The sequence below is a fragment of the Drosophila rhopaloa genome, unplaced genomic scaffold (assembly GCF_018152115.1).
Source record: "Drosophila rhopaloa isolate 14029-0021.01 unplaced genomic scaffold, ASM1815211v1 contig_3, whole genome shotgun sequence".
In the NCBI taxonomy this organism is placed as follows: Eukaryota; Metazoa; Arthropoda; class Insecta; order Diptera; family Drosophilidae; genus Drosophila; species Drosophila rhopaloa.
In genome coordinates, this window is record NW_025335123.1 from 12,586,457 (window position 1) to 12,611,540 (window position 25,084).

The 25,084-nt window shown below is 39.2% G+C and overlaps 3 protein-coding genes across 5 annotated transcripts in view; 2 read left to right on the forward strand and 1 right to left on the reverse strand.

Annotated features, from left to right (window-relative positions):
- Positions 1 to 211: 211 nt before the first annotated feature.
- On the reverse strand, positions 212 to 6,642 carry LOC108049913 (NPC intracellular cholesterol transporter 1 homolog 1b). The gene is made up of 6 exons (XM_017131314.2): positions 5,349 to 6,642; positions 4,363 to 4,664; positions 3,338 to 4,294; positions 2,645 to 3,054; positions 2,162 to 2,316; positions 212 to 1,221 (listed from the first exon to the last, which is right to left on the reverse strand). The coding sequence occupies exons 1-6, from the start codon at positions 6,528 to 6,530 to the stop codon at positions 460 to 462; spliced, it is 3,768 nt and encodes a 1,255-aa protein (XP_016986803.1). The 5' UTR covers positions 6,531 to 6,642; the 3' UTR covers positions 212 to 459.
- Positions 6,643 to 9,069: 2,427 nt separating this feature from the next.
- On the forward strand, positions 9,070 to 11,868 carry LOC108049823. Its single transcript, XM_017131153.1, has 2 exons — positions 9,070 to 9,296; positions 9,354 to 11,868. Exons 1-2 carry the CDS (start codon positions 9,113 to 9,115, stop codon positions 11,780 to 11,782), a joined length of 2,613 nt encoding a protein of 870 aa, XP_016986642.1. The 5' UTR covers positions 9,070 to 9,112; the 3' UTR covers positions 11,783 to 11,868.
- A 3,846-nt stretch (positions 11,869 to 15,714) lies between these two features.
- LOC108049843 (innexin shaking-B) overlaps positions 15,715 to 25,084 on the forward strand; it is a 161,840-nt gene continuing 152,470 nt past the window's right edge. The window contains exons 1-3 of one of the 3 annotated variants that reach the window (XM_017131176.2): positions 15,715 to 15,747; positions 17,540 to 17,839; positions 24,436 to 25,021. The gene's annotated coding sequence lies outside the window, so the exon portion shown is untranslated. Of the gene's footprint in view, positions 15,748 to 17,112; positions 17,840 to 24,435; positions 25,022 to 25,084 lie in introns of those variants that run through there. The other 2 variants (XM_017131178.2, XM_017131179.2) reach the window with 2 other exon arrangements.

Genomic DNA, 25,084 nt, shown 5'->3' on the forward strand with positions numbered 1-25,084 from the left:
CAAGAATATTATTTATTTGTCACTTTATTTTTTAGAGGACTGCTGTAATTGTAATTTATAAACGTCACAAATAAAACTCTTTTTGATCTGTGGGCACAAATGTATAACTCTTACCCCCAAAGTGTATATCAAAATTAGCTAAATTGGAAACAAGATTTAAGAAATCGCAGTGGTTTTTAGAAATAAAAATCTTAAAAAATCCTCAAGTAACTAATGGCTTATACATTTGTTTTGTATTTTGTTTTTTTTTGGAAAAGTTGACAATCAATAAAAACTCGTTAATTTAGGTTAAGATACATAATTTAATTAAAGGTGTAATTGTCTGTTTCAATTTAGTTTCAACAATCAGACTTTAAAAAAAAGAGGCACACACAATAATTCAGGCACACACAATCAGGCATACTCTAAGGACTACAGATATATATATATATATGTTTAATTTTATGGGATATATCCCGATCAGTTGGTGGGCGTAATGGGCGTGGTGGACGTGGCACTCGAGCTTCTGGTCGACTTGTGGAGCGGTCCCATTAAACTGAGGAGAACGGGCAGCAGGATCAATCCGTGGGCAGCTCCGATCAGGACAATGCCCAGATACATTCGGAAGTAGAAGACCTGGAAGATCTGCGACTTGGAGAAGCCCAAAACGGCGATGCCCGCGAATTTGGTGAGTGTGATGCCCGAAAGGACACTGCTTCCTGTCACATTTAGGGAGTGGAGAGCCCGCTCCTGGGCTGATCCCTCCGCCCTCTTGAAGGACCTCACAATATGCGCCACGAACTCCACGCCGATGCCCACACAAACCACTAGATTCACCAGCGATATGGCATTCAGGTAGATGCTCCACGCCCACATCATGCCCAGCATGTTGATCAATATGCAGATCACCATGAAGAGCACGATCAGTGTGGAGGTGATGTCCAGGCCGGTAATCAACAGGGTGACCAGGAAGATGGCCAGAAGCGACATCCCCAGCGAAAACATGGCGTCCTCCCAGATCGTCAGATACTGTTCGTAGTAGATGTAGAACACACAGTAGGCGAATATCTCCGCATCCACACCATTCTCCGCGAACATGGAGTTGATCTCCCCCGCAATTCTGCGCACTTCACGCAGCTGCGAGTAGAATTCCTCCGAGGTCGTCGATGTCGTCGAATACTGCATGAAATAGGTGTCCTGTACAGTGGACATTCCCTCATCGTCGATGGTGTAGATCACAGCCTGCAAATCGAAGGTAAACAGGGTTTAGTCATTTGAGGAACTATCTTATAACCCCGACAAAACTAGCAAAAGTGTTATGTGCAAAAACTTGGTTAAAAGTTTTTTAACTTGATACTATTTTTGTTTAACTTAAACATTTTAAAGTGTTGTGTTTTACTTCTTAACATGTTTTTAACCTGTTAAGAAAATGTAAAATTTAGCGTTGACCGACTTTTCGACCCATTTGCATGTTGACCTACAATTGGACTTCTATATTCCATAACATTACCAAATATAATCAGATTTCAAAGTGGCATACCTCTAAAGACTTGTGGTTGGATCCTCTAAAAATCTGCATTCAAAATTTTCATTTTAGCGTTAACCGACTTTTTGACCCATTTTCATGATGGTTATTTGTTTAGTTTCCGATGAGTTGCCCAAAAGTGACCCACATTTAGACTCCTAGATTCCATAACTTTACCAAATATAATCCGATTTCAAAGTGGCATATCTCTAAAGACTTTTGGTTGCATTCTCTAAAAATCTGCATTCAAAATTTTCATTTTAGCGTTAACCGACTTTTTGACCCATTTTCATGTTGGTTATTTCTAAGTTTTCGATGAGTTGCCCAAAAGTGACCCACATTTAGACTCCTAGATTCCATAACTTTACCAAATATAATCCGATTTCAAAGTGGCATATCTCTAAAGACTTTTGGTTGCATTCTCTAAAAATCTGCATTCAAAATTTTCATTTTAGCGTTGACCGACTTTTTGACCCATTTTCATGTTGGTTATTTTTTATTAAAAGATATGTTTTTTGTATCAGTAAGTGAATGCTAATTGTTCTCTGTTCCTTCATTGTGGACCAAAATTGGTTATCTTTTAACTTTTACCACCTTAATATAATTTTTTTCTATAAATATTTCATAAATGGTTTCAGCAATCAAAAATGTACTCACATCAGCATAGGAGGCTCTTCCAGCCTTGGCACACTCGGCATCTGGCAGATCGAACAGGAAGTAAGGAATATACTTGTTGAAGGTATCGGCATCAGGTCGAAGACCATTTTCTGTAAATCCACGTTCGCAGGGCAGACAATCTTCGCTCTTTGAGTCTTTAAAAAGAAGCAAATGACATTTAAATTATTAGTATTATTGCATATGTAAATAGATAAAAAAAGAAAAACATTGGTAATATTTAATTGTTAAAATTCAGTAAAGAATCATAATACAAAATAAAACTATAGTCAAAAAGCATTTCAACTCTTTTAAAACAGTCTTTACTTGTGATCAAGAAACGATTAAACTAATGCAAAAATAAAATGTTTCAAGATAACTAAACTGCGAAGACTTTTTCTCACGTCTTACTATTATTATTTTGCCTATTTTCTTCTGTTTAATTGATGTTATGACTTCGATTTGTTTGCAAATAAGTATACTCACTGCTGGAACAGAATCCGCCGGTGGTGATGTTGTACTTGCAGCAATCAGTGATGGCCAACCAATCGATGTAGTCGTCCAGCCAGGAGGAAGCTGGTCGGGCCAAAGCCGTGATTTCCGGATATCGTGATTGGGTATACAGTTGCACCGAGAGCGAGTTGTTGTTGCACTCGACTCCGCCGCAGATGAGATTCTGCTGCAGTGGCTCCGCGTAGTTGAGTCCGGGCTTGAGGACCCAGTACACCGGAGCTCCCATCGCCAGCAGGTCGACCATGTAGCGGAAGTACTTCACCACATGCGAGTTCGTCGGCATGGACATCTCCTGGTCGAGGCCCTTCTCAATCGAGGGCGTCACCATCAGCGAAAGGCAGGTGATCACAGTGAAGATCAGCAGAACGGACACTTTTACGGGCCTAAAATGGTATAGAGATGGGATTTATAGCAACAAAATGGTTTGGAAATGGAACTAATAGGAAACAAAATGGTATCGTATATATACACGAATGATAATCACTATATATATGGCATTGTGAAAAAACCGGATATGGCTTCTTGTGTGAGTAATAGAAACTAAATACTATAAAAATGTTTAATTTAACACTACTGTAGAAGGAAAATGCATCAGTTAGCAGATGTTTTTCAATCCACAAACTCCACAATTCCTAATATAATTGTTATGATTGGCAATCCACTTACTTGGACAGCAGGAAGGGTGAGTAGAAGTTCTTGAACATGGTCTCCAGCACTCCCACCTCCTTGGGCCTATCGCCATTGTCCCCGTCCTCGTTCCTGGTCACCTTGCCACCACTCCTCACACAGCACAACATGTCCAGTCTGCCGTCCAAGTAGCGCCTCTCATCGATGGCCATCAGTGCCACGAAGGCGGTGATCTGGAGCAGGAAGTCCATCAGGATGGCGATGGCGGCGTACATGGCAAAGGTCTTCACCGCCGGCATATCAGACAGACATCCGATGGCAAAGCAGGCCATCTCACTGCCCGCCGTCTGGAGGATCGAAGGACCCACTTGGCCGATGGCCTCGCCAATCGCCTCATGGGTGGTCCTGAATTTCGAGTGGTCCAACCGCTGGTACGTGTGCACCATGATGAAGATATTGTCCACGCCGACGGCCAGGACCAAGAACGGGATCACTTCGATGGCCAGCATGGTGGTGGTCACATCCAGATAGCCCCAGAAACCCAGACTGCAGACCACCGAGGCCAAAACGATGACAATGCCGCCGATGGCCAGCATGATGCGGGATTCCCTCAGGAATCCACGACAGCTGCGGATGTGACCCAGGGCAATGGCCACGTAGACGAACATCACCACATAGCTGATGACCACTGTGCCCACTTCGCCCTCGGACAGCTCTACCACCGCATCCTGGATGGATCTTTCGGCCATATAGGCAATGTCCAGTCGATCGCTCTGGTAGTCACGCAAAAAGTCCACGAACAGCTGCTCCCACTTCAGGCTGGGCTCCAGTTTGGTGTCGTCGTTTTGATTCTTACCCAGGAAGGTGACCACGAGGCCGGTGGCCAACATGTAGTCGGGATCCTCGCCCACCGCGACCTTGGGCATGCCACCCACCGCGATGCCAGGCTCAATGGGTCCGCCATAGGTTCCAAAGCAATCCTCCAGCATGGGGACTCTGAAAGATGGGAAAAAGCACTTATGATTATCGAGGATTAACAAGGAATCGTCTATCTAATTCCTCACCGAAGGCAATCCTCCAATTGATTCAGATAGTTGATGGTGAAGTTGCTGCTGTCCACATAGGAGTTCTCAAATCGATCCATATCGTGCTGGAAATACCCGTAGACCGACTGGACAACACAGTGGTCCACTGTGGCTGTTTCTCCGGCCATTAAAACGGGTGCATAGCAGATCTTATCGAATCCCTCGTTATCGTCCATTCCCAGTTTCAAAATGGAGTTCTGCAGCTCGAAGACTTCCTTCAGGAAGTTGTACTCGAAGGCAGGACCAAAAGTAAGATTGCCACTGGGAGCCTCGTGAGTGAACTGAAGATTAAATAAAACATATATTGAAATTTGTTAGATATGTGGTATTTTGTATTTAATATATATGATTAGTTAATTAATACTATTATTTAATATAATATATTTTGGTTCCATTTATTTAAGCTACTTTTGAATATTCAGCTTGCAGAAAGACCCAAACTTTATTTCTATAGCTATTCATTTTGCTTATCGTGCTAACATTTCAAATTGGTTTCCTTCAAAACTTGCTTTGTAATTATTTACTTCAAATATTGGTTAGTTTTATGATACCTAACATTTGATGACTTGCAAAAATGTGTCCCCAAACTGCATTTGCATAGCCTAACTGAGAACGATTTCAAAGTACCTAAAATAGATTATGAGTTAAGACCCCAATAATCAGAATTGAAATGATTAAATTGATGCAATATTATAAAGGTGACCCCAAACTGCAGTTCCACAGTTTGTTTTAAAAATTCTGCATTATAATAGTTCCATTCCAGATTGGTAGATTTGTTTACCAATGGTTCTGTTAAGTATTTCCAAGTTTAAGATTCATAGCTTAAAAAACTCGGAATGCGATTTCAATGAGACAAATTTCTTATAAATAAATAAAAAAAATTATTCATTCATTCGAGACTGTTAATGCTTTTTCTCTGCCCTTTTAACTTATAAATGTTTGCTTTTGATAAGGCTACTACTCACATAGGTCTGATTGATGGCCTTGATGAAGATCTGGTTGTTGCGATAGAAGGGTCCGAAGTGCTGATCGAAGTAGTCCTTCTCGATCCTCGTCTGGCTCTGCTCGCCCGCCCACAGCTCCACGGGATCGGTGGTGATGCTCATGAACCGGATGCCGTAGGCCAACCCAGCGATGGCCCAGGAGCAGAGGGCCAGGACGAGGACGGGATGCTTGGCGCAGAAGGTGCCCCAAATCCGGAAGCCATGATAGAAGAACTCCCCGAACAAGGTGGGCATGCAGACGCTGGGTGCCGAGCTCCTTCCAAAGGCTCCCCAGAAAATGAAGCCCGACAAAAGGACGGCGATGACCAGGGCCAGGATGAAGGTCACCCCGTACAGGCCGGCAATCTTCCAGAGCTCCTCGGGACCGGTGGGTGCATCGGTCAGCGGACAGGACTCCTCACAGTCAATGCAGGCACACGCATAGCTGTCCTCGTAACTCTCGCCACACTGCAGTGGACTCACCTCCAGATAGATCTCCTCCGAACCCTCCTCCGCATCCTCCGACCACATATAATTGATCTGGAACGGCACATAGTCGCCGCTCACATCGCCCATGAACTGATACCATCGGCGGTAGGTGCAGGTCTTGGCATTGTACGCACCACATCCCAGATCCATGGCCGGTCGTCCGGTTTGGGTGTGCTGAATGCCAATGCAGCTGTTGTAGATTCGCGATACCGAATCGTCCGATATCCGATAGTCAATGGACTCCACGAAATCCTGACCACTCGGATTCGTGGCATTGTAGCCGGTGAGAAAGAGCGTGTGGTTCTTGGCACAGGTCATGGCACAAACGGTCTGGGCCATGTTCCTCGTGCAGGTGGGACATCGGGAGAAGACACCATCCGCCTGCGACAATCCCGACTCCATGGTCTCGATTTGGGCCGCATCGCAGCAGAGGCTCAGCTCGTCCTGGCCACTCTCGCCCTTGTACTCCTTGTACAGCAGTGGGCATCTCTTGGCGAAGAGCGCCTCCGCCGATGGACTGTTCAGTGGTCTGGCCGGTCGCGTATCCGCCAGATTCTGCCAGAAGGCGCCTATCATGTGACTCTGGCCATACCAAATACAGCCCAGCTCCTCTTCGCTCTGCGACCAAACTCCGGCCACCAGCCACAGGATGATCAACGATGAAGTCACTTTCATTGTCACACCAATAAAAAAAAAATATAAATAAATAAGTCTAAGGGAAAACTCGACTTCGCGCCGAGTGGGAAAACAATTCGCGCCGGCAGCACGCCACTAACTGAAGCAAACCCAACCAAATCCACTGACCATTAACACATTAAATGGTGGGCAGGTTGTATCAAAAATCGGCTGGAGTACCCCGCCGATTAGATTTCCACCTTTTTGGGTTTTCTTTCTCGGTTTATTTTTTTTCACCCGCCTTTATCACCCGGCGATAAGCTTCTGAATTCGGTAGGATTTCGTGTTGGAGCAGACCTAATGGGCAAATAAGGGGCTCTTATCTTTACGGGGATTAACGTGGGCGCTCACCCAGCGACTGGCGATCCGAAAACGATTAGATATTATTATATTATATTATATTATATATATATTTATTACATATTTTTATACCCTTAAAGAGGGTGTTATAATTGCAGTCAAAAGCTTGCAACGCAGTGAAGAAGACATTTCCGACCATTTTAAATATATGTATTCTTGATACAGACTTTAAGGCCAAGGGGTACCTCATAATTTATTTAAAACAAGAAAGGCAAGCTAACTTCGGGCGGAGCCGAAGTTGATATACCCTTGCAGAATACTCTGTAAATTATATTCTCCAAAATTATTCATATGATGCATTCTTAATACTCATAAAAAATCCCAACATCCTAACTTTAAAAACACCAAAGTTATAGCATTTCCAATCGTTCAGTTATATGGCAGCTATAAGATATAGTCGGCCGATCCTTATGAACTTTGGTAGGTCGGATTGATTGGCCAAAAATAAAACCCATAGAAAATCCCAACTTCCTAACTTAACAAACACCAAAGTTATGGCATTTCAGATCAATCAGTTATATGGCGGCTATAGGATATAGTCGGCCGATCCTTATGAAATTTGGTAGGTCGGATTGATTGACCAAATATAAAACCGATAGAAAATCCCAACTTCCTAACTTTACAAACACCAAAGTTATGGCATTTCCGATCAATCAGTTATATGGCAGCTATAAGATATAGTCGGCCGATCCTTATGAAATTTGGTAGGTCGGATTGATTGGCCAAATATAGGGCCCATAGAAAATTCCAACTTCCTAACTTTACAAACACCAAAGTTATGGCATTTCCGATCAATCAGTTATATGGCAGCTATAGGATATAGTCGGCCGATTCCGGCCGTTCCGACTTATATACTGCGTGCAAAGGAAAGAAGGCTGTGTGCAAAGTTTCAACTCGATAGCTTTAAAACTGAGAGACTAGTTTGCGTAGAAACAGACAGACGGACAGACGGACAGACGGACAGACGGACAGACGGACATGGCTATATCAACTCAGGAGGTGATCCTGATCAAGAATATATATACTTTATAGGGTCGGAGATGTCTCCTTCACTGCGTTGCACACTTTTGACCAAAATTATAATACCCTCTGCAAGGGTATAAAAATACAATTTTTTAGCTAAGAATTTGATTGAAAATTTAATAACGAATTCAGCGTTGTATGACATTCCACCATTCGTCCACTATTTTCCAGGGTTTTGATCGAGAAACTGAAGAACTAGTTGTTTTTTTCCGGATTTTGGCCATAAAAAGTGTATGATAGCTTTTGTTCTGCTTTCGGTTCTTAATATATATTGCAATAGTTTAGTTATTAGTACCTTTGTTAGGGTATACAATTCCCTTTTATAATTGAAGCAGAAATTTCCAAACTTATAGAGTATATATATTCTACGTAAGTTATCGTTTTTGAGATGGTTCATTGGTTTATTATTAGTTATATTTGTATTTATTAGCTATACTTTTATGTTTAAAAATGTTATCATTCTGTGAACCGAAGAAAAGGTGCACAATAACCCTTACGGCAACATTTCTTGCTCAGTATTTTCTACGGAAATTGTTAGTTGAAACAACACCTGTTCCGACACCTGAGCTTGTTTAGTGGGTTTATCGTGTGGCCAATTGGCCCGGTCAAGAGCAATTGGCTCAGCTGGCCGGCACAATAAAATCGCGATCGCCTCTTTTTTGGAACACCTGTTCCCTTGATTGATAAGTAAAACAAGAGACCCTCGACTGCCGTAAAAGTTATATGGCTCGGCAACTTAGGTCTTGAAAACCAACACGCAGCCGGATGAGTGATTCATTGAGAAATGCCAATCAATAGAAGTAGCCAAAATATTAATCAAACTAGTGGCAAATCGGTTATAAGTTTCCAGAGAAATAGTGCCTTCGTTCTTAGAACTGGAAGATTATTTAGATTAGGTCGTTTAACATTTTTTCTGATTCGAATTTTAGTTTGCTTGTCCACTGGCTCCGATTTATTCAAAATCGCTGATAAATGTTACCTTTTATGAAAAGATTATAGCAATGCTAGTTTTTTATAATAATTCATAATAGTTTCCTTTAAGGTGTAAACATTGGTTAGGTCAATGGGTACTAGATAAAAACTTAAATTAAATCATGTGGTTTTTGGTGTACGCGTCAAATAGCAAGCAATTCTTTTGCTTGATCTATGTGAAAATCCTGTCAAATTTCAAGTTTGGTAAATAAATTATTTATAAAGCAATGGGTAAGAAATTCTGCTATTCAGAGCAAAAGGCAGCAACTCAGGCGAAACCGCGGATTGCAAATAGAAAGAGTTACCGCCAGGGAAATCGGGATCAATTGGAGAAGGATCCGGATGCCGAGGAGGAGAAGAAGGAGGATGAGGGCGATGAGGACATGGAAAATCCAGAGCAGCCACAGCAGGGTATGCCCTATCTATCTAATAAAATAACCAACTGTCTATTTTGAATATTTTAATTAGTAAATGGAGGAGTGGTGGGTAACCTGGCCAATGGCTACTTGAAGTTGGTCGACCAAATCCAGGCTCGTCTCTGCCCTCCACCGCCTCCTGTAGTCGAAGTCCAGGTCGAAGAAAAACGCGAGGTGGGTGGAGAGATCCCTGAAAATCCACTCGTGGAAGAGGAAATCTCAGAGTCTTCGGAGGATACCACTCGACCTTGCATTGGCTTTGTGGATCTGTTTCGGCGCAGTCTTCATTTCGAGTGCTTGGGGATACCCCTCACTCCCTTGGAACTGTTCTCCATGGAATGTCGGAGAAGGGAGGAATTGAAGGGTAGATTTGCATCTGGCTCAGAGGATCGGAATCCATCGAAAATATCACAGAAAGAGTTGAAGAAACCTAAAGAAGATCTATCTAATACAGCTATTCCCATACTTCGCAGAGTGTCTCCTCCACCCGAAACGAGAAATCCTGTAAAAAATAACATGGAAACCCCTCAGCATAAAAGTGACCCAGAAGGTATACTTGAAGATGGAAATAAGTCGTTAAATTGTTCAAGCATAGAGTTAGCAAAGTATTCGCCCAAGTTTCAGAGTCGATTTTATGGAAAATATCCCAATCAAAATATGGCAAAAAAACTAGTCAAGAGATGTTCTTCCCAAAATCTACAAAAATTTCCTGAACCATTTTTTAAATCTGCTCTTGACTCCTTTCGATTGCCAGGAAAAGATCCAATCCAAAATCCAATTGTTAAGACGACATCCCGAGCCTCTGTTAAATTTCCAGAGCAAACTCAAGCTCGATATTCTATACCATCTCGAAGGTGTGCTAAATTTCCTGTTCAAAGTCCAAGCAAAATTCTAGGGAAACTAAAATTGCCCAGCAAACGTCAGTCTGGTGATCCATTTCATTCCAATCAAAGTGCGAAAAAGAAACCCGTTGACTGCAAAAAAAACAGGGATATGGAACCCAGTGGCTCTATAAAATCCCCCATACTCATCAAGCAAAACGAAGAATCCAAGAAGAATGTCACAATTAATAGAAGAAATTTATCGAAAGCATCATTAAGTCCACGCTGGATACCTTGTAGGCGGGAAAGCAAGCTTCATCGATCGATTTCTCGCAATGATTGCCGAACTAATGAATCTCCCAGACTAAAACGACCCAAAACCTTGACTTTGAAGACCCTTTTATCGCCCAGGCCACTGAAAGACTGCCATAGCAGTGGCAGTGAGGGGTTCAAGAACAGGAGTCAACTGATTGGTTTCAAGGGTGCGAAAACCCCCGATCCGGTGAAGAGTTCTTCTTTGGAGAATTTCGATGAACGCTTGAAGACCCTGCTGAGAAGTGAGCCCAAGAAATCGTGCCTGAAGAAGTCGGACGATGCCGAGCGACTGGTTCCCCTGCACTCCACGGATACCTTTGCGGAGGTGTGGCGAAAGACGGGTTTGGGCAATGGCTATAGGGACGAAAAGCTGCGGATGGGTGGACTTTATAGTCGGGGGGCGAAGCTAAAGTTCCAGCCAATAGATCGACTAGATGCCGGATGTGCGGGCACGCCACTTTTCAGGGAATCCGATGAAACGCTGGAGAGGACCCAGTACTTTGTCACCGAGTTCGATAAACTGAGTCGAGCGGAGAGAGTGCAGGACCTTGAATTGCGGATGGGTCAATTGCGTTTGCTGCAGTCCACCTCGGATCGGGAGTATCGCCGGCATTTCAGGGAGCAGAAGAATATATTCAGGCCCGTGTTGACGAACTCCGTTAAGTTCGGATGTCCTTTGAATCACGACGACTGTCCGGCCGTAATGAATGCCACTCTACTGAGTCACTTTGTGAACCAGCATTTGAACGAGCCCGGCATCGAACTACGTGAGATTTTCGAAAGCGAACGCATGCTGATTATCTTCAGTCCCCGAGCCTTTCAGTTGGGCAAGAACACCTGCATGTCGGTGATTGTGTACGGTGGAGTACGGAATAAGCCATGCACCCTGCCTGCGGCCAGATTTATGCCCACCCAGAATGTCCAGTTGCCGGAGCCCTACGTCCGTTACTCTGGACACCTGCCGCTGTTCGTGATGATCTGCCGGAATCGATTGAGCAGCCTGGAGGGCAGGAAGGTGCGATTCGAGGGAGTGGACGACAAGGATGCCGTGGCCCTGTGGATGGCCAGCATGGATCTGCCGCAGCCCATACATGTGGTGATGACCGTACTCAACCGCCGACTGGACATCACCCGGAGTTCGATCATGAAGGTGAGGGGAATCCACAAGTCGCACGATTGCCAGGAGTTCATGCCGTCGAGCAAGCAGTATATGCGACTCAGCGATCAGGACCTGCGGGTCCTCACCAACGATCACACGGAACCGCTTTACATGGAGATCACTGTGAAGGAGTATGCCGGAATATTTCCCTGCCGGCACTCACTACCCAGCAAAGGAGTCAACTGAAAAGGAAATGATTATTAGATATACACTTTAATCCCATTCCTATGCTTGCATATAGCTAAAATACCTTTATACTATCTTATAGCAATTTTCGGCTAGTCAATAAAATATTAAATATTAAGATGGTCAGTATTTCATTTATAATGAAACTTTGAATTTCAATTTTAGACATTTTCGTAAAGATACACAAATCGTTATATATAAACCCATAGATGGGCTAGTTTATTTATGATTTAATAGCCCACATAGTCGTTAATAATCAGTTATTAACACCTGTAATTTGCAGGCTTTTTTCTTCCGAAAACTATTTAAGCCCCATTTCTCAATCGCATATTTTATTGTCTGGGGAAAACAATTACTAATTTTGTTTCGCTTACTCATGCTTATCAGTTAGTAACACCTTCGATAACACGGCTAACCATCTGCAGGGCTAAGCCAAAATCGTTTCCGACTCCTTATCTTATCGGTGCCACAGACCCTCAACCGTAGATCACAACAAAGTTGCCTTCGCCGAGTGGCTTTCATTTAAAATAGAATTTAAAATTTTTTAATGGTCTTTCTACTTATAATTTTACAATGGTGGAAGCATTTTTGTTATATATTTAATGGATTATTAATGCCATTTTTGATTGAATTGAAAGAATACAATTCAGTTAAGTAATGTCCACTTAAGTATATTAAGTGTATTTTATGCGCTCTTTAATATTGATTAAAAATAATACATTTTATTTATTATTTATTTGGTTAATAATGTTCATATTACCTAATAACTGTCAGTGTTAAAGACTTTTTTGGTGAGCTTTATGTTTTCAGATCGCTTAAGAGTGGATGATCGCTTTGCAGGGCTAATGCCTCTTGCTCATTATTTTTGGCTCTTAAAAGCTTTTCCTTTAATTTCCCTAAATGTTAACAGACTGTTAAGCTATCTGTCTCGCCTCTGACGGCTTCTCTCTTTTTCGGTCGAGGCATTTTCTCTCTCTCACTGCAGCAGCTGCAAGCTTCTGGTTTTATTTATTTTTTATTTGCCAGCCCAAAATGCTATTGAACTCACACGCACACACACCAACACACACGGGCGGACTCACACACACAGCCAGAGTCACACACACACACACATGAAGAGGAGTGGGGTAGGCAATACTCAAATATTTAAATTGCCAAAAACAAAAAAATAATACATTTAAACGGTATTCTGGAGAAATTTGAAAAAATTATAATGACGATTTCGGGATAAGCCGAAAATCGGTCTAACTATAGGGACAACCCACAGCAGGACCTCCCAACGCAGGACCACCGGGGACACGTGTCCTGAAAATCCAGACCTACATCAACAAAAGCTGAACCCCCCCCTCACCCCCCTAGCCATCAACCGTATGAGAACCGAGTCCCGATTCAGGAATCCCGATTCCCGAAGCCAAAAAACTCGTAATGCGCCGCTGCAAAGCTATGCCCCGACTGCCCCGATTTCCCCGAGGAAACCCCATATCATTGCTCCCGTTTTTGTTACTGCTTTTCGGCTTTTTCCCTCCGCTCCGTTCCAGGCGCATTTTCTGGAAAATTGTGTCATGCTGACGACACAATTTTCAAATCGCATGCCCGGAGTTTTGCACATTGCAGTTTTCCGGCTGCAAGTCGGCGAAAATGCGGCGCTGCTGAGCGAATCGAGAGCGGCAAAATCGGAAAACTGCACACAGAGAGAGAGGGAGAGGGAGAGGGACAGAGTGAGAGAAAGAAGTGCCGTTCTTTTGCCGGCATGCCACACAAAATAATAACGGTACAGTAGCCCAACAGGAAGTGGTGCATTAACACGCGCCGCTTTTCACCTCGAAAATTCGTGCTAAAATCAACACAAAAAAGAAAAGTGGAAAACTTCGCGTAACAGTAAACCACAAAAATATTTTAGAGCCTTTGTATGTGTGTGTGTGTGTGGGAGAGGTGGCGTATGTGTGTGTGTTGAATGCGGCATTCGATTGCATCACCTAAATAAAGCAGAAACAACAACAACAAATTAAGTGTGTGTTTTTTTGTGAGTGTGCATTTGTGTGTGTGTGTTTGTGTGAGATAAAATCTCGTCAATTTCTTTTGTGCATTTGTTAAAACAATTTTAAATTTATGTTGGGAGTTTTTTGCAATTTTTTTACAAATTATTTTTGGTGCTGCTGGTTTGTTGAAATTATTAAAGCCTATAAAGTTGAATAAATCTATGGATGGTATATATGGTTATTTGTAAACTATTTTTATACTTTTTTGTTTGTAAAAGTGTGCTGCTAAATTTGTTAGGCTTCAGAAAAGTGTTAGGAATGGGGTTTAATTACAATAATCATGAAATTCCTTTAAATTTTATTGTTAGCAATTGATTGTTTAACTATGATCTTTTTAAGAAGGTAAATATTTGAAAGAGCCCACATATTGAAGGGTGATTTTAAGTAATATTAACTTTTTTAGATTTTTTGAGTTTTTGACTCAATTTAAAACCATATTTTCCTTGCATTAACCCACATAAATATGCAATATTTTTGTTAACCGCAAAAAAAGGCCAAAACCGGCTGGGCCAAACACCTCACAAAGGGCGAAAGAGCGAGCGAGAGAGGGGCAGTGAGCGAAAGAGTGGGAGAGTGAGGGGGAAGAGAGAGCGGGAAGGCTCCGTTTGGAAAACGTGAAAAGCACGTGCAGCACGAAAAGCGACGGAAAAGCGGCGAAAACTTTTCGGTGTGAATGCCTTCTGCACAGACACAAAAACGTGTTTTTTTCGGCCAGCGTCGATGGCGACGTCGACTGCTCTGTCGGCGCTAACAGCGCTGCAGCTGCGAGCGATCTCTGTTATGCGGCAAATGTTAATTGGGCCAAAATGCTTAAGACCAAAATGTTGGCAAGCAGCATTTCCAGCTTCTGTTGCATATCCTCAGGAGCTCAGGACTCTAAGTGTGTTTTTCCAGGAGGAATATGCTTGAAAATAATCAAAAAATCTCTAAAAAAAAGTTGATGAAATTATTATTTATGTTTATTATATATTAATGTTTAATTTGTTTAATGTAACCTCTTTTTTCTAAAACTATATATTTTAATTATTTAGTCCCTACAATTGACAACGGATCAATAATGATAGGGAAATACAAATTTTTGTATTATTGTCTTTTTTATACATACCACAATTTGTTTTAAATGCATTGCCAATTGCTTTTTTTTGTATATATTTGACTACTATAAGAGTATATTTTATCTAATTGTTTAAAATATTTGGTATCTCCATTCAACCAGTCTTTCTTTACTTTCTTGGTTACACTATTTTCTTAAAAATTATCTTGCAAAAAAAACAAATTTTTCCTTTGTTCTTTACTAATATTTCTATCCCTTTGCTTAACTTCATATGATCCAATTAAATTTGATATAAAATCATTTCTTAACAAAATCAATTTGTAAGTTTCTTTGATTTAATTTAATTATAATAGGAGGCAAATTTGCAAATGCCGAATTTTTTTGTTGTAGTTTTTGTTCTACGTATGTTCTTTTTCTATCTCCCTCTGCCTCGTTGTCTTACTCTTTCTAGTAAAAAATTAGCGCTTCAATGTAGGCAATTTGTCAATTACTGATGGCAATGCAGCAGACGCACAAGAACAAGATAAAATAGCTGCAGCAGGAGCTCGACTTTCTCTCTCGCGCTTTCTCTTCGGAAAAGCTCTGCTCTCTCTCGCAGGAGAGAGCTCGGCAGCGACGTCGGCAGAGGGACACGAAGTGGCATCGTGTGCGTTCGTGTCGCAGCCGAACATACTGCTCTCCCGCTCGCACCCACGCGCACTTGCCGCAATTGTCTGTCTGCCGACTACTTCGGGAAACTTCGGGTGCAACTTCGGCTGCGCTGCCGACGTTGACGGCGCCGTCGGCTTTTCAGCTGAATTTCGTTTTTCCGAATTTCCCTGCAGCAAAAACAGTTTGCATTTGTTTTTCCGCGTGTTCGCACACGTTCACGGGTCTGCGTTTTAGTTTTGTCTTCTCAGAATCTCACATTCTCCACCTGCCACACATCCCCACTTCCATCCAAATTCTCCACAACTCTCTTCTTGCGGCTTTTTTTTGGCAGCCGAATCCCGTTATTGCACCGCGTGTGTGAGTGTGCCAGTGTGTGTGTTTATGTGTGTGAAGGATTCGAAAAACTACACTTGGGATTACCTGGTTTTTGAGGTTATTTTCGAGTTTCTTGAGGATTTTGAATGGGAGTTTAGTAATTTTTCAATTTGCAAAATGAGCTAAGTTGCAAGGATAATTTAATATCTTTATTTTTACAAATGTGAAAATTTTTAAAATCATTTTTTGGCTAAGAAATTTAAGAAATTCCTTTTCGGGGTTTAATCCCAGCAAAAATGGTTTTAGCATTGAGTTATTTCAAGGATAATTTTAGAAACTACTCTAAAAAGTGTGTGGTTATAAACCTGTGTTCTAATTTATTGAGCAGTATATTCTATTTTACTATTAAAGTTTGTTATTTTTGTTATCTTAGAATTGAGTAGGAATTAATAGCTTTACAGGTATTTATGAATTTGGGGTAAAAGAAAATCTAGAATAGTTTGCAGTTGAAGAACATAAAATATCTCTAATATCTTGTACAAATTAATCATCTTAAATTTGCCTTAAAAGAGTTGTATTAAATATGTTTCCAAATCATGGAATATGTTAGGTCTAAGGAATATATGAAAATGCAAGTTAAAAACTTATCTCAAATAGATTTCGTCACTTCAAACGAATTTAAGATAAAGAAGAAAAAGTTGGGCAACTTCACACAACAGGAATTGAAGATAAATAAAATAAAATAATAAATTTATCAATTTTTATTTTAAAACTGTAAAGGCAACATTAACCATATATTTCATTTTTAAAAATCCTGCAGCTTTGGTGAACTTTTTTTAAAATCAATTTTTAAAAAGGGATTTCAATGATTACTATGTTTTTAAAATTTGTTTGTGCAAAGAAATTTAAAAAAAGTTAAATGTGAAAATATGAAGCATTAGAATAATTTTCAATTTCTAATTTCCCAGAATTTCTTTCCAATTTGTTATAACATGTTCTATCAATCTAATGCAATATTTTAATCAGTTTCTGAAGTTAATTACTACTTAAAGCCAACATTTTTAGAAAAGCTCATATTCTTTGGCGCTAAAGTTAAAAATTTTGTTTTCGAAAATGTACATTAGTTTTAAGCAGAGTTCCGAGGCATTGCAGTTTGGAGAGAAGCGAAACTTTCGAAAAGTTGCAACTCCACTCCGCAGAGCGACCATGACTCTCTCGCTGCCGGCGCCGCAGTCGGCGTCGCTGCTGCGGCTAGCGTCGACGGCGGCTGAGACGTCGACTGCGGACTGGGCAGAGCTGAACCAGACGAAGAAAAGTCGAGGAGAAAAGTGGAGTCGTGTCGAGATCGAAGCGCCGAACGGAACGGAACGAACGGAACTGAACGGAAGTGCAGTGCAAAGCGGAAACGGAAGCTGGAGCAGTATTCCCACTTAGTGCTTGGCACGCACACACGCACACTCGCACACACACACTCTCAAGCGAAATCGCACGCACACACACACGTGCGTTTGGCGGGGTTCCCCATTATATTGTTTGTGTTTCACCTTCTATTTTTTACAAAAACGCGTGCAAACGTGCGATTTTTTTTGCAAATTTTTTTAACGTGCTCTCTTTCTATATACAACAAATACAAAAAAAAAATAAACAAAAAATATATAAAACATAAAATATAAACATATAAACAACAACTCAAAACAGCAGCGAGAACAACAACGTGCGGTGTTGTGAGCTTGCCGCAAAAATCAAATGAAAGTCCAACCGCAAAGTAAAGCAAAGAGAAAGTCTACTTAAGTGGCAATATGCAGTGCGTGTGCATAGAAAAACCAGATATACAGCGGCCACAGGGTAAAGTACTTTGGACAAGTGAAAACTCCCTCAAACACCAGTGAAAATCGAAGGAAAAATCAACACAGCATACGCAGAGAAAATCGCTGGAAAACCGGACAAAATGTTTGGCAGCCAAAGTGGCTGCCTTTGAGGCTGAGTGAGTGGCTCAAGGTGTGTGTTTTATCTACATACATATTTTGTATTTAAAAAATATAAGGAATACACCAGTGTTTATCCATAATTTTTTTGTGTATTTTTCTTGTGATTTTTAATGAGCTCTGTACGCTGATTTGTGGCCCATTTTTTGGCCGAACACTTCCGTTTCTGAATGAAATATTTCACCGGGCGAAATCAAAGAATATTTGAGATAAATAAATATTAAGACTGCGAAATTTGTTCGCTGGCTTAGCCAAAACAAAAGTATTCAAATAATGAAATTCCATCGCAGTGATGAAGTGCGAATGAGGCAATGATTTTTTTTTAATTCCCCATTTGTTTGTCTATTGTTCAATAATAGAAAATGAATAATTAAATAAGCCAAAAATACTTAAAAAACGCAATTGCTCATCGTACAAGTTTTTTCTTTGGTTTTAGTTTCACTGCTTTGTTTACTGCATGATATTATTAAACCAAACGTTTCATGGGCAATTTCTGGTCGTTCTCTCAACAATATTATCAAATTGTTATTTGTACAATTTTAAGGATTATTAAATTTGAGATCCCATAATCGAAATGTTTTTAAATATTTTCCGTTGTTAATACAGTCCATCTACGATTAGTCTTATATGAAAATAATAAACATTTTTATATATGGTTTCGTGACCTTAATCTTATGTATAAAAACAACAACTTTGGCCTTTTTCGTAAAATATTAGAAGCAATATTGTTTATCATATATTTTATCCACGAATAACAATGATAAATTGATAGAAACAAAACTACAAAAATATAAGAAGACTACTTTAAAAACTATCCCCTTTTAGTTCTTCTTTTTCAAAAATAAATCAATTTTATAAACAATCTCTGCAGTCAGCTGCCGCCGCTAGACAAACATAAACAAAATCAAAAAACATATAAGCGAAATGGGGAAAAGTTACAATATTTTCTTAAACAAATAACGAGTTGATTTGATGATTTGTTCATGTCTTTCGGCATCTTTGCCAGGCCATCGCTCATTGAAAACCCAACGAACCGCAACGGGAAAAACATCTCGCGATCTCGACGTTCTTTTACTAACGGTCTATTAATAATTTTGATGCATTGCCATCTCCCTCTGGTTTTTCCTATTGTCCAGATCGTTCTTATGCTAACTTTAGAGGGCTTTGGGCCTTTGATATACGATTTTTTCGACATTTATTGCAAATTAGACAAATTCTTTTATCTTTGCTGGCGGAGAGTTAAATTAACAGAAATCTTAAGAGATTTATTATGCTGATCAAAGCTGAATTTCTATATAGTTCTTGCAAGCCATAAAATGGAATACCACAAAAAAACATACTTCATGGAATACTTAAAAAATGCTCATAAAAACTAAATATCAAAAAGCCTTCCGACCAAGCAGAATATTGCTTTAAAAAATAAATATTATCAAAAATATTTTATACAACTCAACTCTTATAACAGTTTTTAATGAAATAAACATAATCGCTTTGAATGCAAAGCCACAGTAAAAGTATGTTTGAATATTTAATCTCCTTTTAACTAAAAGAAATAAAGGTACGTTTCTCATTATAATTTATTTTATTATTTTAACACAGCTGCACAAAGCCTCTCCACAAAGCAAAATAATTGTCAATTCAGCCATAAGCATATTTTTGTTATATTTAAAAACATGATTTCACATTTTATTTATTCAATTCGTTGATATTAAAAACAATGCTGTCACATCCATTAATGCTCAATCGTAAAATTATTCAGAATTTCGCAAAGAAATGGCCACTTGGCTTCCTCCATCACAAATAATTATTGTATCAGGGGCCTTTTTCCCCTTCATATTTCATTTCCACGTATATATGTTTCGAAATTGGTTCCGCACATTTGCCATATTAAATCATCAAAATGGAGAAAAAAACAGTCACATCAAAATGGCCACAAAAAATTAATGCAAATGTTGGCGCTTTCGCATTTAATATGCAGAAATAACAAAAAACGGTTGATAGGGTAAAAAACACTAGCGGACCAAAGTTGAAAGGAAAAAACAATTGGAATAATTGTGCAATATAATGACATATGAAATTTCATTTCAATTTTGTTTTTGCATCTTTATATTTATTTATATAAACCGAAACAGCAGCGCAGAGGAAATCATGTCCATAAACTGAAAATTGACATGGAAGAAAAAAAAACCCAAACTCACACGAAATGAACAACAAAGGCAGTAGTGCAAATAAAATAAAATATAAAAACGCCGTATAACTAAATGGATGGAAAATAAAATAAATAAATTAAAATAAAATAAATTTACTCAGAGCCAGCATCATCAATTGGTCAGGCGAGCAGAAGAGAAATTGTCAGAATTATAATAAAAATGTTCCGGTACAGGGTAATCCAGGGTATATATGCTAAACAATTAAATACTTTATTATTTGTACTATATTGTAATGGCCATGAGTTTATTTTAGAGACTTGTAGTTTTGTGTAACATATAGATACTCATAGGTTTCATTCTTTACCCATTAAATTATTGTATTGAAAATATTTACTTCAATATCTTTTCCTTGCGAATAAATATTTAACGGTTATGTTTTAGATATACTTTTTGTTAGTTCTATTAACTATTAAATTATTATTGATCATCTGAAGTTTATAGTTTTTCTGTTTTGTATTTTTATTTTTGGTAACCAATAAGTCGTCTTCTTGTGATAGATTTCATTTTAGTTATTGTCATGCCTCGCCTGACCTAATTTATGAGCAGGAAAAAGGAAACAAAATTGCAGGAGGAAAAAATCAGATGGCAGGATAATAAGGGAAAAGGGACGTGAAACGAACGTGTCGCATATTTGTCGCTATCTTTTTTTTTAAGCCAGCTAAAAATCCATATAGGAGCACACTGCATAATGGCAAATAATGCGGACTGAAAACAAAAGTGACTTCCTTTATTGTCGTCTCGACATATCCTTCCATTGTTGGGCTGAGTTTCAGCTACGGATTTGGGCTTTGGATTGTTGGTTCTGGGTTTTGGGTTTTGGGTCCTGCGCCTGGCCTCATTTGTCCTAGTTTAAATGGTCTTTAGGTCGCGCATTAAACCATTGCAAAATTTTGCATACATGCACACAGCCAGCTGCTTTTGTATGGGTGAGTATCTGTGTGTGTGTGTGTGTGTGTGTGTCTTCCTTTGTGTTTGTATTTATTTGTTTGCTGTTGGCTTTGATTTGGTTTCTGGCCTGGCCTGCTATCGCCATCAAATCAGACACACAAACATAATTGTCCCTGTGTGTGTGTGTGTGTGTCAGGATCTTCACTCGCTGTATGAGTGTGTATCTGTGTGCATGTGCTAGTGTAAATAGCAATTACAGGCCAACTATCCGCGCCCCCCTCCCGCCCTTCGCCCCTCGCCCATCGTCGCTCAATGTGTTAGGGTAAATATACATAATCAAGCGAATGCCCCCAAAAACGAAAATGCAATGAGGCAGCACACAAAAAACAACAAAAACACCATTTTTACACTTGCCAAACAACAACACCAGCTGGGGTACACTTGAAAAAAGTTCTGGCTTTAATTGCAGCAAAACAAAATATTTATTTGGGTCAAACATTTATATTTTACGTTCCAAGGTCTAAATATAAATATTTATACATACAAATTTTGATTTTAAAACCAGTTGTGAACTTCATTTGCTCGCAACCAGTAATTGTATTCTGTCCTTGATCTTTTAAATCTTTGTTTAATTTTTATACACATATTACCAAAAAATCCTTAAGTTGTTATTAAGCGAAGTTATTGCTAGCTCAAAAGCTTTTAATTAGTAAAATATATAATTATAATAATATAAAAATAATAATAGTAACTCAAATAATATTTGAAAACTTTGTTTAATTTTTATAAACATATTACCAAAGAAACCTTAATTTATTATTCAACAAAGTTATTGCTAGCTCAAAATTTTTTAATTAGTAAAATAAATAATTATAATTATATTAAATTTAATTATTTTTTTGGGCTTAGGTTAAGAGTTACCTATTTTTTGCCGTGCTGCAAGACAACAGCAACAATGTTGCACTTAAGCTTCGCCTGCGCCCATAAGTATGCTTCGATAAGTGTGAATAAGCGTGCCTCGTGATGACGATGAATAGCGAGGAAAAATGGGTGGCTAAAGAGAAGAGTACATAACGATGCACTAACTCAGTTAAAGTGCTTGAATGAAGATGAAAAATTGTCTAGCTAAAAATAGAATACACAATGTACTTATACATATATTAAAGGAGAGGAAAGCTAATGGATATAGAAAAATGCATAGGATGGATTAAGTGCAGCAAATAAGTTTATATATCTTAAGACTTTCTATTATATTTCTATTCAGCAAAAATTTATTTGGATATATTAGTTAAATTTGTGAATAGTTTTATCGTGTGATATGGAAAGATATTAAAGTAAGGCTAATTAACTACGAAAGTCATAAATCATTAATCATAAAAACGATAATAAAAGTCCATACAAATAATAAAACTTTCATTTATTCTTCGTCTTTTACAAAGAATTAGTAATTGATTAGTTTTCCCAAGCAAAATATTGAATATAACAAACTTCCAGAATATTCCCTGGAACTTTTTCAAAAAACGTTGAATAAATGGCATCAACATTTATACCACAAGCTGCAACTTCCACTTAAAGTAGTTCGACTGTGGAAACTCCCAAAATGAAATTTATCTCCATTAACTTCTGCAAGTGGCTTCCATAAAGTCCAAATGGAAACCCCGAAATTTTCGCCAGGCCAAAAACCGCGTGAAAGGGTCGCGCAAATGGGGTTGCTTCTCTCTTGTCCGTGCCCATATGCAAATTGGTAAAACTAACTAAATCAGACAAGGAAAAACACCAAATTTAATTACATAGTTTGGCAGAGGGAGAGAGGGGTACTTTGGCATACAGCGAGACATGGACAGACGGCGCATTACACAATATTTATTTAATGGCATGCCTTTTCATACACATAGAACCGTCGCCAATTTATGTCGCCCAGAGTTCTCCGCCATCACTGCCGCCCCGTGACCGAGATTCGGAGCTGCGATGACGACGATGGCGATGAGGCCTCAACCCCTTTCTGGCCAACAAGAAGTTCGACTTTTGGCTTTGTCTTGAAAACGAAAGCAGCCCGGAAATGTTTGTGCTGGCCCCACATCGCATATAGTAACTACTTAACCGAACCGTACTAGACCGTATATCAAACGCTGGGGAATGGGCAGAATGGCAGAATGGCAGTGGAAGGCGCGATGTGGGCATATATTATGCAGTCACCTCGACGGAACACCTGAAAAATGTGGAGTATCTTTGTCGAAATGAGAGAAGAATTCAGTAATTGCAGGAAAATAAACAAAGATCTTGTAGGCATTTTAAATATTAATTATGTTTAAGAGTATTAGCTTAAAATGTATACAAAAACCAATGATAAAGGGTTAAAACTGAGGAAGTTATGTATGTATTTTTAGTTTGTTAAAAAGCAATTTTTTAAGATCTAAATGATCTTTTTAATTTGTGATAACATCCAAACTGGGGTGTCTTTCAATCTTCACCACAGTTAAACCTATACTTTATATTTCATGATTCGGACTGAACTCTTTTTTCGCCCAGTGAACTGTCTCAATCTGCAATTATTTTTTTTTTTACATTTTCCTTGCCGCTCCTTTTGCGCTATCTTTTACCAACTTTTCGCTTGCCTTTTTGCAGTTTCGCTTTAAGTTGGCTTTAATCACGGCCCGCATATGCATATTGGTATATGCACTGGCACACAGACGCGGCCATATGCATATGGCTCATATATATATCTATGGGTATATATATATATATAAATGTGTATATATATATAGATGTGTACCTACAAGTCTGACAAGCCCGATTTTCCACTTCTCCGCCACTCTTCTGTCTCAATAACTTTGGGCTTTGCATTTTCGTTACGTTTCGTATGCAATTTTCGCATTTGTCTATCTCGCTCGCACGCCGGATGGGCGGTAAAAATGGGGTGGCGGGCGGTGGGCGGCAGCCACGCCCCTTTGCCCGCTTGTTAAATAGCATCCAAAGTTGCTGCTGCTGTTGTTGTTGTTGTTGTTCGATGGTACGTGTTGGGAATGTAGGACATTGTTATGCAGGCAGTCGGCACAAAGGAAGAGTAATATAAGTGCGACAGAGACGGGGCTAGTGGACGGCAAGGCGGTATGGGGGGAGTGGCAAGCAGGAGTAGGCCAGCCGCATGGCACGAAGTGTGCAACACAAAAGTTTTCGTCATTATTGGCTTATGAGGTGAAATTTATTGCAGCATAATTCAATGGAAAACGGCAACGATCGCGCCCTCTCTTTCGCACTCTGCCATCTCTTTCTTTTGTCTTTGGGTCAACCAGAGTGCAATAAAAATGGGAAAATAATATGATTACAAGAAGTTCCCAAACTATCACCCACCAACATGATGATTAAAATATTAAATGTGTCATGGAGAACGTAAACAAGCTATTATTACAAAGGGAATTAATGACTGCTTTGATATTATAATTAACTTAATAAGAGACCTACATTTATCTGACTTACTTACTAAATTCCTTTAACCATTTTCTCATTTCAGCACGAAGACCTTTTTTAAGACAAAAGCCTAGAGAAACTAATAAAAAAAACTTTCGAATTATTACGAGAATCTTCTATATTTGAAATATTTTCAAATTCAAATTTAAATAACTTTATTCTTAATAAACTAATTGATAATTAATTACATAATAGTAAACAAAGCTCAAATAGACTGAAATAGAGTCCAAATATATTACGAAAGTAAAATGCAATTAATTCAACATATCATATAAATTAATTAGAACAAATTGCATTTAAGTTATTAACAAAGCAAAAACAAAACAGGCGTTTAATAATTACACAAAAACAAAGAGCTGTATAAAAGCAATGAACAAAAGTAAAAAATAAACACGAAATAAAAACGAGAATTAAGTGAACAAAAAAGATCAAAGTGCAAAAAGTGTGTGGTGGCTCCATCGCGCAGAACCAATAACCCATAATACTGTATAATTAAATTGATTTTTAAATTCCACGTTTAGTTCGCGTTCCAATTAAGTTCAATAAATTTTAATGTTAAACCCAACAGCGAAAAGACCGGCGACATAAATGGAACATCAATCGTAGAGGAGACCGCAAAAGAAATCAAGGTAAATAAATTGAAATACCCATAAGATCTGCGGCATTATTTGTGGTAATTTTCTGGAATTTAA

Coding starts and splice junctions, on each gene's coding strand:
- LOC108049913 (XM_017131314.2), bottom strand. CDS start 6,530: ATGAAAGTGACTTCATCGTTGATCATCCTGTGGCTGGTGGCCGGAGTT. Junction 4,295..4,362: donor CAATTGGAGGATTGCCTTCG/GTGAGGAATTAG, acceptor CCCATCTTTCAG/AGTCCCCATGCTGGAGGATT. Junction 2,317..2,644: donor CGGCGGATTCTGTTCCAGCA/GTGAGTATACTT, acceptor TTCTTTTTAAAG/ACTCAAAGAGCGAAGATTGT.
- LOC108049823 (XM_017131153.1), top strand. CDS start 9,113: ATGGGTAAGAAATTCTGCTATTCAGAGCAAAAGGCAGCAACTCAGGCG. Junction 9,297..9,353: donor TCCAGAGCAGCCACAGCAGG/GTATGCCCTATC, acceptor TATTTTAATTAG/TAAATGGAGGAGTGGTGGGT.